This window comes from Lutra lutra, chromosome 17 (genome assembly GCF_902655055.1).
Source record: "Lutra lutra chromosome 17, mLutLut1.2, whole genome shotgun sequence".
NCBI classification, from domain to species: Eukaryota; Metazoa; Chordata; class Mammalia; order Carnivora; family Mustelidae; genus Lutra; species Lutra lutra.
The window spans coordinates 16,445,707-16,461,480 of NC_062294.1; the positions used below are offsets into that span (position 1 = coordinate 16,445,707).

At 40.2% G+C, this 15,774-nt stretch overlaps 1 protein-coding gene across 3 annotated transcripts in view; it reads right to left on the reverse strand.

Annotated features, from left to right (window-relative positions):
- The window catches only part of NFAT5 (nuclear factor of activated T cells 5), a 113,756-nt gene extending 100,324 nt beyond the window's left edge, over window positions 1-13,432 (reverse strand). The window contains exons 1-2 of one of the 3 annotated variants that reach the window (XM_047709942.1): window positions 13,016-13,432; window positions 11,223-11,276 (exon numbers count right to left, since the gene is read on the reverse strand). In XM_047709942.1, the coding sequence (XP_047565898.1) occupies window positions 11,223-11,276; window positions 13,016-13,088 (127 nt within the window). In that variant the 5' untranslated portion in view covers window positions 13,089-13,432. Of the gene's footprint in view, window positions 1-11,191; window positions 11,277-13,015 lie in introns of those variants that run through there. The other 2 variants (XM_047709944.1, XM_047709945.1) reach the window with 2 other exon arrangements.
- Between the last annotated feature and the right edge of the window lie 2,342 nt (window positions 13,433-15,774).

The window sequence follows — 15,774 nt, forward strand, 5'->3', positions numbered from 1 at the left end:
TCAAGCTATATGTTTATATTTTACATTCATTTACTCTAGCCAAATATTCTAGAGAATATGGTTTAACAATACATAGTAAAAAGGATATAGAAAAAGTTAGAGTTCACAAGACAATTTTATAAAAATTTACTCCAGTAAAAATTTAATTTATAATTTCTAAAGTCCTAGGTACTTAGAAATTAAATATTTAACTTATTAACATTAACTTATTATTAATTCCATTTTACAGTAATATTTTTTTCAAGTAAAATCTTCATTTCAGACTGAAAACCTAATAAGCAAGTTGCTACTTAGAAACTGGAAAAAAGGGGCACCTGGGTGGCTCAGTGGGTTAAAGCCTCTGCCTTCGGCTCAGGTCATGATCCCAGGGTCCTGGGATCGAGCCCCTCATCGGGCTCTCTGTTCAGCAGGGAACCTGCTTCCTCCTCTCTCTTTGCCTGCTTCTCTGCCTACTTGTGATCTCTGTCTGTCAAATAAATAAATAAAATCTTAAAAAAAAAAAAACTGGAAAAAAGAGACACTACAAAATCTTAAAGACTTCTAATTACACCTTTATTGTGAAGAATAGCTACTTGTTAGCTTAAACTTACGTTTGGATGCTTCATTGCTATTACACACTTTTAAACACGAGGCATTTTAGTGACTTACCTAAACAACTGTAATGAAAACTTAATTCAAACAAATACTTAAAGTTGTGTAACCAGGCCCCATCAACAAACATTTAATTGTTCTATTATGTTGTTAACAAAGGTATTTTATTTTTTTTTAAGATTTTTATTTATTTATTTGTCAGAGAGAGGGAGAGCACAAGCAGGGAGAGGCAGAGAGAGAAGCAAACTCCCTGCTAAGCAAGGAGCCGGATGCAGGACTCGATCCCAGGACTCTGGGATCATGACCTGAGGTGAAGGCAGCCCCTTAACCAACTGAGCCACCCAGGCATCCCAACAAAAGTATTTGAATGTCTAAGGTCCAAACTAGCAGTATGGTATATAGTAAAAATGATTACTGGGCAAACTTGAATTTTATTCAAAATTAGTACTTACAGTAGAGTTAAGCACAAGACAGTACTCACTTTATATGTGACAGAAAGCTCATTTTGATTTTGACCGTTACACTTAACCTACAGTACTGCATACCCACTACGTATTCTTCAACTATGTAACCCTTTCCAGACTTAAACTATTTTACAAAGAAATTTTAAAGCTCTAAACTTCGATTTTTAATTATCTGGTATGGGGCAAACTATATGCTCTGGTGTAAGTTGCACAGAAGTATTTTTCCTATGAGCAAATAAAAGTTAAAAGTCAAGCATATTGGGTGCCTGGGTGTCTCAGTCGTTAGGCGGCTGACTTTGGCTCAGGTCATGATTCCAGGATCCTGGGATCGAGCCCCACATCAGACTCCCTGCTCAGTGGCAAGCCTGCTTCTCCCTCTCTCTCTTCCCGTACTTGTGTTCCCTCTCTCGCTGTGTCTCTCTCTGTCAAATTAAATAAATAAAAATCTTAAAAAAAAAAAAAAAGTCAAGCATATTAATTTCACTTTCTAATCTAGATTGTATTACGAAACCCTTTAAAACATTGTTTATTCACATACAATCTCTTCTAATGAGCTATAAACCATATGTGGCCAAGATCCATGTGCAAATTCTTTTTTTTTTTTTTTAAGATTTTTTTTTTATAAATTTGTTTGACAGACAGAGATCACAAGTAGGCAGAGAGGCAGGCAGAGAGAGAGGAAGCAGGCTCCCTCCTGAGCAGAGAGCCCAATGTGGGGATGAGGGGCTCGATCCCAGGACCCTGAGATCATGACCTGAGCCGAAGGCGGAGGCTTTAACCCACTGAGCCACCCAGGTACCCCTGCAAATTCATTTTGAGTGAATAAATAAAAATATCATGACTAAGTAACCTATACTTGCACATAAACATGAAAAGTTATCCCTAGAAAAATTACACTTGGCTACGTTATAGAATACAGTAATGTAAAACAGAATAAAAAAATTTCATTATTTTTAGGTCCTTTAAAAAAATAGTTTTCCATTTTAGAACATTACGGTGGTTGAACAAACAAAAGTTGAAGAGAAAAGAGCATATAGTGTATAAATCCATTAATATGAAATTCTAAAAAAGACAAAACTGATCTATTTTAAGAAAAACAGACAAGTAGTTGCCTGAGGGGCTAGAGTGGGCAGGACTGACTACAAAACAGCAAGAGGTAACCTACCTATCAGGGTGACTGAAATGTTCTGTATCTCATCTACGGTGATTACACTAATGTGTACACTTGTTTTTTGGGGTTTTTTTTTAGATTTTTAAAAATTTATTTGACAGAGAGAGATCACAAGTAGGCAGAGAGGCAGGCAGAGAGAGAGGAAGGGAAGCAGGCTTCCTGCTGAGTAGAGAGCCCGATGCGGGGCTCAATCCCAGGACCCTGAGATCATGACCTGAGCCGAAGGCAGCGGCTTAACCCACTGAGCCACCCAGGCGCCCCATGTGTACACCTGTTAAAAATTCATGGAACACCCCAAATTGGTAAATCTCTGTGCTTCTATATAAAGACGATTTATTATTTAAAAAAAAAGAGAGAGAGAGAAAGAATACAAGAACTAATCACAAAAACCAACAAGCAAATGAAGAAAGTACCATGAGAAAATGGAGACATGAGTAGAAAAAGATTTTAGAAAGAGGGACAGGGCAAAGAACCTAAGTAAATTAATAGGGCCCAATGCAGAGTATCACTACTGATATAGATATTTTATAGTTTCGTCCTCTAACATTGTGTCAGTTGTTTTTTCCTCTTAACTCTTAGGTAAGCAAAACAGCTATTAAAGTCTCTACCGAAGAAAAGGAATGCTTGCACGATTTTCCACAGGGTCTCAAAACCAAACTAGAATTAAAATCCATATTTTCTAATGCCTAACACAAAATTTTCAGGAAATTCATGAACAATGACCAACCACAGCATGAAAAGAACTAACTCCAAGAGCTCTATTAGTACTGTATTCTCTGTTGCTCATCTCCTTTCAAATTTAGCTAAGCTCTGAAACACATTAGCAGAAATAAGGTGCAATGATTCCAGGCTTCCATAAAACTAATGCCAAAGAAATCATGAGTCCCATGGCATCCTCCATTTCTCAAGTAATTCTCCTTTGGTGATGGTCTGCTTAGCCTTCCCCTACTTTTCACTTCTGAGTACCACCATCTGTCAACAAGGAGGTGGTTCAATCTTAAAGACACTCACCCAAGTCAGGCAATGATTGGCTAATTTCCAGTGTTAATATATTTCCCCAAAAGGGTCATCATCGTATTCTTAACTGATTTTTATCTGTGGCTTATAGAACTTCTTACTTTATAGAAGCTGTTTAGCTGAAGAATCCTACACAAAGCACTCTTTTTACACCATATGAACAGTGGTGTAATTTTAGTAGGGCCAAAGTGTAAATACCAATTATCAAATGTTTATAATAAAGAGAGTCAGTTGATAAGCTCAATACTCTGTGGTAAAATAGTGAAGTTTCAAATTCCAGCCTCCCCGATTAACTATGCAACCTTGGGAAAATAAGCGAATCCCTCTGTACCTCAGTTTGCTCATTTATGAAATACAGATACTGACACAATCTCAAGAGGATTTTTTCTGAGGACTAAATGTGAAAAATATCTGCAAAATTCTGGCACACATAAATTGCTCAAAAAATGTTTCCAATTACTAGCACTGAATTTATTAATCTTTCTTTACCAACACTGTTTCTTTTATCATATCCTACAAATGTTATTTTAAGTAGATGTCTTAAAACTAAAACTAAAACAACAACAAAAAACCCCACTAAACTAAAGCTAAATTTTTTAAGATAAGAGTAATCAAGTTAAAAAAAAAAAAAAAGAGTAATCAACAACTTAGGTCACTCCTAGAAACTTTTTCTGTTATTGCCTCATCTTCAAAAGAAGACACCAGAAAAAACCCAAAAAACAAAAAAACCAACCAATACCAATACCAAATTTACTAAAAGACTAATTTCTGAATGGGAAAAAAAAATGAATAAACATTTATGGCTGGGCAGCACTAATTATCATCACCTATTTGTCAAGTAAGTATTAAGAAAAGAGAAAAAAAATTATTTTTCAATAGTTATTAAGAATAAGTAAACTGAAAATGTCCACGTAGCACATCTTTAGTTTCAAATCATCAAAAATATAGATCCTTTATCACAGCACCAGGTTTTATTTACACTTGGAAGCTAAAATCATTATCTGTAGTTAAACCATAAAGAAAATTTCTACCGTTTCACTCAAGTACAGGTTTATAATTAGTGTATATGCACTTTGTTAGTTTTTTTAACCTTGATTTTCATTAAGACAACAGCAAAGTAAAAGACACATCTCTTTTATGTAACTTGAAATAAAATCTTTACAACAATAACATAAATGAATAAGCAACGTCTCTACTGAAGAATGTCTTACAACTTAGAGCTAACAGGACTATCTTCTCTCACTATACAATAAGGTCCAAATGACACCTCAGATTACTTTGATCTTTTATTTTTTCTAATCACCTATTATTCTTTATGGACTATATAATCTTTTTTTTTTTTAAGATTTTATTTATTTCAGAGAGAGGGTGAGGGAGAAGCAGACTCCTGGCTAAGCAGGGTGTCCACAGTGAGGCTTGAGGCTAAAGGCTCATTACCAGGCCCCTAGGATCATGACCTGAGCGGAAGGTAGACAACTACCTGACTGAGCCACCCACCCAACTGAGCCACCCAGGTGCTCCTATGGACAGTACAATCTGAGTCAATTTTTTCTAATATAAAGTGGCTATTTTTTATATATAATATTAACCGCAATAAGAAATATTTTTCTATAAAATCACTTTCAAGTTTTAGGGGACTCTGGGAATAATTACAGTAGTGTCAAGAGTGAGTTAAGAGCAAGCCAAGAACCATCTGATTAAATATGAATTATTATCCTCTTGCTGTAATAAGCAACAGAATTCTAGTACTGAATGAAAATAACAAAAACAGAGTTTAGAAAGAGACACAAAAACAAATAGGAGGAAATCAGAGAGATGGACAGAACCAAGAAGTGAGGATGAACTAGGTATAGATGACTTACAATGTTTGAACTTCATTTCCAAAATGACATTTTTAGTTACTGGGTAAGGATCTATGGATATTAATAGATACTAAACAAGAAAAGAATCCAACAGATTACTTTTAATACTAAATATTTTCAAAAAATCCTTTCCATTAAGATACCTTCATATATTTCATCATTTGAGAATTAATGGCTTAACTACCTTACTAACACCAGCTCTATGAAGAGAAATAAATCAGGCTTAATGGCAATCCTGAAATATTCCACAAAGTCAGTAAAACACTGCTACTATTTTTAGGATTTTCATTTTGTGAATTATAAAGTATAATTATGCATAGTACCATATTAAATGGTGTGACAACAGTAACAAAAAAAAGTAGTTTATTGTCCCTAACTCATTGTAATATTCCATATTTTCTTTTAAAAATCCTCCTTTCAGGGGCACCTGGGTGGCTCAGTGGGTTAAAGCCTCTGCCTTCAGCTCAGGTCATGATCCCAGGGTCCTGGGATTGAGACACGTGTAGGGCTCTCTGCTCAGCAGGGGGCCTGCTTCTCCCCACCCCCTTCCCCCGCTCCCCCACCGCAGGCCTTGCCTGCCTCTCTGCCTACTTGTGATCTCTGTCTGTCAATCAAACAAATAAACGCTTAAAAAAAATTTAAAAAAATAAATCTTCCAGTTTCAAATACTTAATATTAAGACTGCCTCACATTGGTATTTAGCTCTTATTTAGCCAGTTATTTAATTTAGTCCATCATACATAATCTCTTAACACCTGCTTTTAAAAACATTTAAAATTTTTTAATCTATTATTTTTATTACTCTATTTTTTTCCAACTTGCTTATGTTATTTTTCCTGTTTTACCTGATTTTCTACCATCATATCTTACATCTCTGTATTTCCAGAATGACTTCTTACTCATATTCATTTACTTTAATTTTTATCTCAGTTTTTTATATGGCAAATAATATATGCCAAAATCAGTATTTTTCAATACAGAAAGTTAAGAAATGACAATTTTTCTCTGTAGCTCAACTTTTTCTCTAGACACTCCAAAGATTCCTAGCCTTCGAATTTGAACACACTAACTGTAAACCATTTTATTTTTTGTTCACTATACATAAACTTACTTCTTTAAAGAAAGCAGGGAAAATGAGGGGCTCCTGGGTGGCTCAGTGGGTTAAAGCCTCTGCCTTTGGCTAAGGTCATGATCCCAGGGTCCTGGGATCGAGCCCCGCATCAGGCTCTCTGCTCATCGGTGATCCTGCTCCCCACCCCCCTCTCTGCCTGCCTCTCTGTCTGCCTCTCTGCCTACTTGTGATCTTTGTCTACCAAATAAATAAATAAATAAATAATCTTAAAAAAAAAAAAGTATCAGGGAAAATGCAAAAATAGAATCAGAAAGTAAAATCTTACAGTATATATATTTGTACAGGACTTTTTCTATGTAATCTACTTTTAACATAATTGCAATAGTACCTCTTTTATTTACTTATTTCATTAAGAGTCTCCCATGTAATTACGGTGTCATCAGAAACATTATTTGTATTATTGCATTAAATAACTGGACCCTTTTCCCATTGTTAGGCAATTACCACATTAAATAAAAAGGTAGTAGCAGAACCACATACGGTGACAGATTTTATTTTTAATATTTTTTATTTATTTATCTGACAGAGAGAGAGATCACAAGTAGGCAAAGAGACAGGCAAAGAGAGGGGGAAACGGGCTCCCCACCAAGCAGAAAGCCCAATGGGGTGCTCAATCCCAGAGCCCTGAGACCATGAGCTGAGCTGAAGGCAGAGGCTTAACCCTCTGAGCCACCCAGGCACTCCTATAGATGTTAATTAGACTTACTGTGGTAGTCACTTCCCAATATATACAAATAATGAATCATTACATTGTGAAACTGAATTATGTCAACTTCCTATTCTTTAAAAAAAAAAAATACACACACACACAGTAGCAGGAAGGACCAGCATTGATATGTAGGATAAAAGCAAACTTAACTGAATGGTAAACAAATTTTTGAATCTATTTTTTTAAAAAGATTTTTTTTTTTTATCTCTTCAGAGATAGTGAGAGAGAGCATGAGTGGGGAGGATAAGGAGAAGTAGACTCCCACCAAGCAGGAAGCCCAATGCAGAGCTCTATCCCAGGACCCTGAGATCATGACCTGAGCCAAAGGCAGATAGATGCTCAATGGACTGAGCCACTCAGGAGCCCCTTGAATCTATTTTTAAAGCTCCGTAACACTCAACTGCAAGGTTTCCAACCTTGTTTCCTAAAGAGAGACCTTACATTTGGAAAAAATATGTCCTTCAAAAAATTTAACAAATTATATATGATAGTAACCAAATTCCCCTTACTCTGGGTTGAGTTTACTACTAAATGGAAATCTAGACTACTGACAGAAAGTATGCACACATATTACTAGAAAATACTTCTCGGGACGCCTGTATGGCTCAGTCAGTTAAGCGTCTGCCTTCAGCTCAGGTCATGATGCTCAGAGTCCTGGGATGGAGCCCCACATGGGGCTCTCTGCTCAGCCGAAAGCCTGCTTCTCCCTCTCCCACTCCCCCTGCTTGTGTTCCCTCTCTCATGGTCGCTGTCCCTGTGTCAAATAAATAACTAAAATCTTTAAAAAGAAAATACTTCTTATTATATAACAGGGAGTCAATACAATACAATAGTTAATGAGCACAGACTACAGTGAGACTACCTGTGTTGGAAATCTTGGCTACAACTTACCAGCTGTGTGACTCTGGGTAAGTTACTAAACCTCCCCATGCCTTAGCACCCTCACCTGTAAAATGGGATAATAATAACCATCTCATGGTTGTTAAGAGAATTCAGTGAGTTCATATTTATAAAGTTTTTGGCATACAGTAAATGCCATGTAAGTGGTTGTTCAGAATTTTTAATTAAGCTAACATTTATTGAGCACTTACTATGTGTTAGGTTAAATGCTATAGGCATGAATTTGCCTCAAATAATCTTCACAGCAGCCCATGATGAAGATACTATGATTGTCCCCATTTAAAGATAGAAAATTAAAGCACAAAAAGATCACATGACTCAGCCAAGGTCAAGCACAAATGCTGAAATAAGAATTTGAACTCAAGTCTGACGCATGACCTACAGTTTTAACACAGATTACAAGGTACACTATACATTAGAAGCAGTAGCCTCCAGCTGTGCTTTAACTTAAAAAGAGGCCAGGGAGAGGTGAGACTTTACTGAAATAAATCAGAATATGTATTTCCTGGAACAAAGTAGGGTATTTTAAAAATTAATAAAGAAAGATCACTATAATACAAAAGCATGTATATATAAAGTAACATGATGTCTGATATTTGTCTTAAAATAAAACAGCTTCAGGAAAATGGGAGGATAAAAATAAGATCAGACATGCATTGATAATTGTTAAAAGCTTGGTGATAGGAATATGGTGGCTCATTATTTTATTCTCTCTACTTTTGTAAATTCTAAATAGAAGTAGGGTGCACAGATTATAAATACTTTTATTACATAAGCAAACAACTTTCTTATGGTTCCCTGTATCAAAGCCATAAAAGGATACTTGATATTTATACATTTTACAATGTATAGATAATCTGTGAAAGGATGGTCTCACTTCAAAAAACTGAGGATCTTCTCAACCAAAATAAAAATTTAATAAAAGTATTTAAGCACATACATATAAATATACATATTAAATTGCTATCTGCATTTCCATCAACTTGTTAGAAATATTTGCTGGAATAATTAACACCTTTTTTCGTGTCTTGCTTCTGCCTGATAATCTCTATGATTATGATACTCTCTGGTCTGTTGCCCAGAAAACGGATGGGTTTGTGACAAATAGGAATCTATAACATGGTCACAAACTGGACAATATGAATAAAAAACAGAAATCTGCTTCAGTAAGAAACACTTACAGGGGCACCTGGGTGGCTCAGTGGGTTAAGTCTCTGCCTTGGGCTCCAGTCATGATGTCAGGGTCCTGGGATCGAGCCCCGATCCCCACATTGGGCTCTCTGCTCAGCAGGGAGCCTGCTTCCCCTCTCTCTCTCTCTGCCTGCCTCTGCCTACTTGTGATCTCTCTCTCTCTCTGTCAAATAAATAAATAAAATCTTTAAAAAAAAAAAAACCACATAAAATGTCTTGCCTCAAATTGTAGTTGATTTTTAAAAAGTTGTAATTGGGGGGCACCTGGGTGGCTCAGTGGGTTAAGCCTCTGCCTTTGGCTCGGGTCATGATCTCAAGGTCCTGGGATCAAGCCCCACATCGGGCTCTCTGCTAGGCGGGGAGCCTGCTTCCCCCTCACTCTCTGCCTGCCTCCCCCTCACTCTCTGCCTGCCTCTCTGCCTGTGATCTCTTTGTCAAATAAATAAATAAAAATCTTAAAAATAAAATAAAATAAAATAAAAAAATAAAAAAATAAGAAGTAATTTGTTTTTATACTAATATATATCAGTGGGCTTCTGATAAGTATAAATATAATTAATAATTAAAGAACATTCTATATGCTCTAAATTATAGTAAAAAAAGTTAGCTGATACTAAAGGGAAAACTCAACATTTATTAAGCCAGACACTATATTAGGCATTTTCATACACATTACCTCTGTAAACTTAAGAGATTACATACATTTTTATAGAAAGATATTAAAGTTTAGAGAGGTGAAATAACCTGCCCAAGGCCACAGAGTTTATTAGCAACTAAATTGCTATTCAAACTCAACCTCAATTACAAAATCCATTCTTCCCACCACTATATCAGACTATACCATATGGGAGGCAAACATCTAAACTCAAAAAAACTTAAACATTTATGGCCTTTTTTTTTTTTTAAAGATTTTATTTATTTATTAGAGAGAGAGAGCATGAACAGGGGAGGGGCAGAGGGAGAGAGAGAAACAGGCTCCCCACTGAGCAGGGAGTCCCACACAGGCCTCCAACCCAGGACCTTGGGATCATGATAGGAGCCAAAGGCAGATGGAAGGCAGATGTATAACTGACTGAGACACCCAGGCGCCCCTTTATGGCCTTTTTAAAGTGGACCACAAAATGTTTAAGTTACCGGTTACATATTTATTTTACAGTGGCAGCTTGGGTTTAGGTAATGAACTACAGCTAAAACACAAAAAGCATTATGTCTGCTATTGTGTGACTCTTTTCCCCCAAGTCTCTTAATTCCAGCCTCAGGTTACTCACCTCTATAATGGGGAAATTAATATTCTTGCTGTCCAACTACAGGATTACAAAATTCAAAGAGGATATGGAAAACAATTTCAAAAACTACAAAATAGAGGGGCTCCTGGTTGGCTCAGTCAAAAAGCATGTGATTCTTGATCTGGGAGCCCCTTAAATTTGAGCCCCACATTGGGTGTAGAGATTACTAAAAATAAATAAGCTTTTTAAAAAATTATGTTAGAAACCCTACGAAACACAAATAGAGTCTTTTTTTTGGGCCTTAAAATGCTGAAAACAACAAAGTGTTTCTTTTTTTTCAAAGTAAAGTTTTCTAAAATAATTGTCAGCTATTTAAATTCTACACCTTCTATTAACATTTCCAGAATTTGTCTCAAACTTTTTTTTCTAAGCATATTCCAATCATCTCTTTCTTTGGCTTTCCTTAACCTTAAAAATAATGCAACAGTAACGATACAATGGTTTTGTAATAAATAATTAACATTCTGTTTCGAAATGCTCAACATATAAAAGTTCTAAATTCTGAATTTTCAAACAAAATATGTGTTTGGTGTCACTCTTTTAGTTATACTTATGATCATAATGATTGAACCTTTTCATATTCAGTTTATGTATAAGAAGATAGAATTAAGATCTGGAATTCCAAAGTAGAACACCCAACACATAATTTTTAGTGATTTTGTGGGGGGGGGGGGGGTGTTCAAGGCTTCTCAAAGCAGATACAATAAGCTAACAAGCACATCAAACACAGCAACAAAATCCACTGAAACATTCAGCTGCTCTAAAAGAAGGATCAGGCTCTTTAGGAGAAAACTACATTGTATGAGTTTGCAAAGTTTCACACTTTCTCATTTAAACTCCATTTCAGAGAAAGCCTTTGCATACTCACACAATATGCTTTAAAATGGCACTTTGCTGACCTTCCAATAGTCCAGCTCTATGAAAATTCTGTGATGGGTGTAACTTCAGAGAATCTGAAAAACACAAAAAGCATTAAGTACTTTTTATGCTGAATGACTTAAGAAAGAAAAAAAGGCAAGGGTGGCATAAATCTCTTACATAACTGCCATGTATTTTTAAGAGCTAAAGCCCATATCTGTGACTATACTCTGCAAAAGAAGATGGAATTGCCTCTACCCTGGTCTCTATGGTAAACTTCGATTTTCATAAAGCGTTTGTTTCATGGAAAATTATCTGATGATTACTGCACAAATGGTGTTAATGTCTTGTCTATTTTTAGCACCCAATTGTACCACATTAGCCCTCTTCTAAGAATCATCTCTTGATAATCATCTTTTTCTTCTGACACTCAAAACTACAATATCTCCAACTACTCCAGGTATGATGCCTGAAAAACATCCCACAGGATGGTGACTGCCGGCTAAAGTCATCAGAGCAACAGACAATGGCTACAGTTACTAAGTAGGACTCTCTGTACAAACCCAATCGTCAGTCTGTAAAGTCCAGTACCTTCCAGAGTAAACCATCTCACTCTGATTTCGCTTAAACAATTAACATTTACTAATGTGAAGCTGAGGTCCCCCTTTCTGGAGGGGGTAGAATCAGCGGATGGATACATCACACCAAAACTGAAGAAACGCCGGATTTCTCAGTAAGGAGGTTCACAACGGCACATAATTTCTTTTAATATGGTGAAATGAATAGCTAATAACCCATTTACGTCTTTTGCCCCTCCCAGGGGTTTAAAAAGTGGTGAAGAGTGTAGTGGGAGCGTTCTGGTTTGATGCCCCTTGCACAGGGAACCTGTTCTAACACATTCTTGTGGAGCCCAGTATAGGAATTTAAACCCGGTAGAGATCAACTCAAGTGTTCATATCGTAGATCCCGGGAATCCCCTTTAGGCCTTGGCCAAAAGAGTTTAAAAACGGGAATCTCTATCCAATGCCCCCTCCCTGCAAGGAGTCCTGGAACGGCAACGAAAGAGAAAATTCTCAAAGGACAGCGTCAGTGCCTGAGCTGGTACCCCTGGGACAGGAGAGGAATAAAACTAATCCAGAGAGAGCACCCCTATCTTTGTAAAAAGAGAGGAAGATGTAAGTCATTAGAATGCCACAGAGGTGGAAAGAGAGAAAAACAGAAAATTCGGGCCCATTCCAGCAATAAGATGACGAGGAAAGGAAGAACGCCTGGTCGAGGGGGGCCGTCCCAACAAGGGGAGGGAGTGGACTAGGCCGGAGGGAGCGGGGGGTAGAACGACGGCGCACAAACAACCTGCAGGGGGGAGAAAAATGGTGCCCCTGCACCCAGAACCGGCTCCGAGCCAAGCCGCCCGTTTGGGGGCAACTTTGCTGGGGAGGATGGCCCTGGTAGGGGGGCCGCGGCGCACGGATCGCAGCGGCCCCAGCACGGGGCCCAGTCTGGGGGAGGGGGGATCCCTGAGCGGGGGAGGCCGGGACCAGCCGCTCGAGGAGTGTGGCGGGGCCGGACACGCCGAGGGACTCTCAGGGCGACTGGTGCCGCAGAGACCCGGGGCCGACGGCAATTGGGCTCCGTGCGGCCGGCGGCTCCGCGGGGGAGGGGCCGCCACTCCTCCCCTGCCCCTTCCACCATCACCCGACACCATCAGCTCTCCCCACCCCCCTCAAAACAGGCCCGACCGGCCCGGGCTTGCCCCCACCCCCGACGGGGACCCCTCTGGTTCCCCCGGGCCGGGCCTCCCCGCCCCCACGCCCCAGCCCCCAGCCTGACTCACCTCGCGAGTAAAGGGACTTGGGCGATTCCAGGTCTAGGTCCGCGCTGAGCAATGAGATGAAGTCCGAGGGCATCGCAGCTCGACCCAGCCCGGCCCGAGGGCAGCGGGAGGGGGGGAGCGGCGGTGGCGGCGGCACCTCCTCTCCGGGACTGCGGGCACCGAACCGGGGGCGGCGAGGCGAGGGCGGCTGCTGCTGCCTCCTCCTCGAGGGCAGTGACTTCCACCGGGCCGAGGACCGAGGAAACGGCAGCGAGGCGGAGGGGAAACTTCACGGGGACTAATTCCCGGCGAGCCAGGAGGGGGGTTCAGGGCGGGGAAAGGGAGGGGGGAGAGCCAACGGGTCCGTTTCGTGCTTCTCCTCAGCGAAAACTGACGGTCGCCGCCACCGCCGCTGCCGCTGACAGGAATCTGAGCCCCGCCCCCCGCGGGGCACTGCGCAGGCGCGGAGGGGGGCGCCCCAAAGCCTGGAAGAGCTAGGGCGGCCGCCGGAGGGCGGGGAGACGCGCCAAGGAACAGCATCAACAAGGGCTTCGCTTCCTGCCGCCGCGGCCGCGGCTGCTGTTTCCCAGCCGGGAAAGGGCCCCGCCAGCAGGGAGGGAGGCAGGGAGGTGTCCGCGCCTGGGGCCCAGGGGAGGGAAAGGTATTTGCGCCGACCTCGTGGCGGCGAGCCCGAGGCGGCCGGCCCAGCGCCGAGCTGAGCTCAGGAGGAGACGGACCTGAGGGAGCTGAGGGAGCCGAGGTGACTGCCGGACGGGAAGGACCCCAGAGTTGGGTACGGCCGGCCTGGGCGGACTGGCTTGGGGTCTCGCAGGGGAATGGAGTTTCGTCTCTTGGACAACCACCAGTCCTTTAGGGTTTCATAGGAGTCTTCAGCTTGAGTTGGCCCAGGGACTGTCAAGCTCATTTCTTAATTAGGAAATGACAGACCATATCTAAAAACCTCGAGTTATTGGTTGTTTTTAATTAAAGTAACTTCTTCGTCCTTTCCCCTCCCTATTTTTGTCTCCCCTCCCCCATCCTTTAGAGGCTGAAAATTCGAAACAAAACAAAACATAAAACCAACTTTCTGATTGTGCTGGGTGGCCGGGTTTATTCGGAGTAGGAGATCAAAGGCTATTTAAAAATTGGATCCTATGAATCCACCTTGCTGTTCTAAAGGAAAAAGGAAAGAAGCACAGCTAAACACCACTCTTCCAAAACCCTTTTACTTTTTTACCTTTGGATTAGGCGAGGATGGAGGAAAAACACATTTAATTGAGTTTCTTCTATTATGTTCATGGGGCCAAAAGTTTCCGTTGCAAAAACTGAAAATCCTCACCTACACCGCAGACCGTTTCCTGACTCTAATAGACTTCTGAGAAATTTTTAATCAAGTTATTAAAATATCAATTGGAGTGCAGGGTATGCATCTTGGGAAATAATTTTAATCTTGTGTGGAATACTGATGCCAGCAATCTCTGGGCAACGTTTTTAAGCTATTAGATTTGGGGTGCCTGGGTGGCTCAGTCGCTAAGCGTCTGCCTTCGGCTCAGGTCATGATCTAAGTGTCCTGGGATTGAGCCCGGAATCTGACTCCCTGCTAGGCAGGAAGCCTGCTTCTCCCTCTCCCATTCCCCCTGCTTGTGTTCCTGCTCCCACTATCTTTCTCTCTGTCAAATAAATAAATAAAATATTTAAAATAAAAAAGCTATTAGATATGGTTTTAGTTTTGTTACTTTATCTACACAGATAGTTACAAATCATAAAAACTTACTCTTGTGTATTTCATATATATATATATTATATAGATATATATATATAACTAGTGTATATTTACAAGTTATAAGTATATATATACAAGTATATATAATCCAAGTATATATACAAGTGTATACACACACACACACACACACACATATATACAAGTTACATCTATCTATATATGATGTATCTATCTATACAATTTATAGAGCCTTTCCCCAGGAAGCTGGGCCATTCATCTGGACTTGGAGTCCTGGAGATGGGGAAGAAACTCTCAGTGAAGGAGGTCCCAGTGCAGGTGTCTCTGGGGTGGGGCTCTTTGTAAAGCTTTACCTGCAGACCTAGAATTTAAACTTGTGTCATCAGAGTCTCCCTATCTTTCCATCTGAACATCAGATTCAGGTTGCCCAATTATCTTCACTGCATTCTGTGCAGTAATGAATCAACCCTGTGAACATTTTCTTCCTGTCAGAGGTAAGAGAGCTTTTCAGAGCCATCCCAAGATGGCAAAGCAGAACAGGAAACTACTCTCAAATCTCCATTGCCACTATATGCTGTTGCAACAAGTCCCAAGGGAAGTCCCTTCATAACTCGTAAGAGCCTAATTCATTTGAGAGGAAGATTCAGTCAAATTGCCCAACAGGCCAAGGCCTTGGCCAAAGCTTTTGAATTGGAGCAAACACCTGATGGAGACCCCCCGACACACACACACACCCTCCAGCCATTAGTCAATACAAAATGTGAGGAGAGGAAATTGCAATTTACCAGGCAGAACCCCAATACTAAAAAGTTGGGTGCATCACTCTGATATATCCCTTTTCCCCAGACCTATGTAATCATTCAACAAACTTAGGGTATAGGAAATCCCCAGTGCTGTTCTGACCCTAATTAACAAGTCAAGAATTGGCAAGGCCTCTTCCTTCCCCTTTCCCTCAACACTTCTCTGCCCTTTTGTGCCTTCCCCACCCCCCCCCTCCACGAGTGCTTTGTTGTTTATGTTAATCAGATTTCCCCTGGCT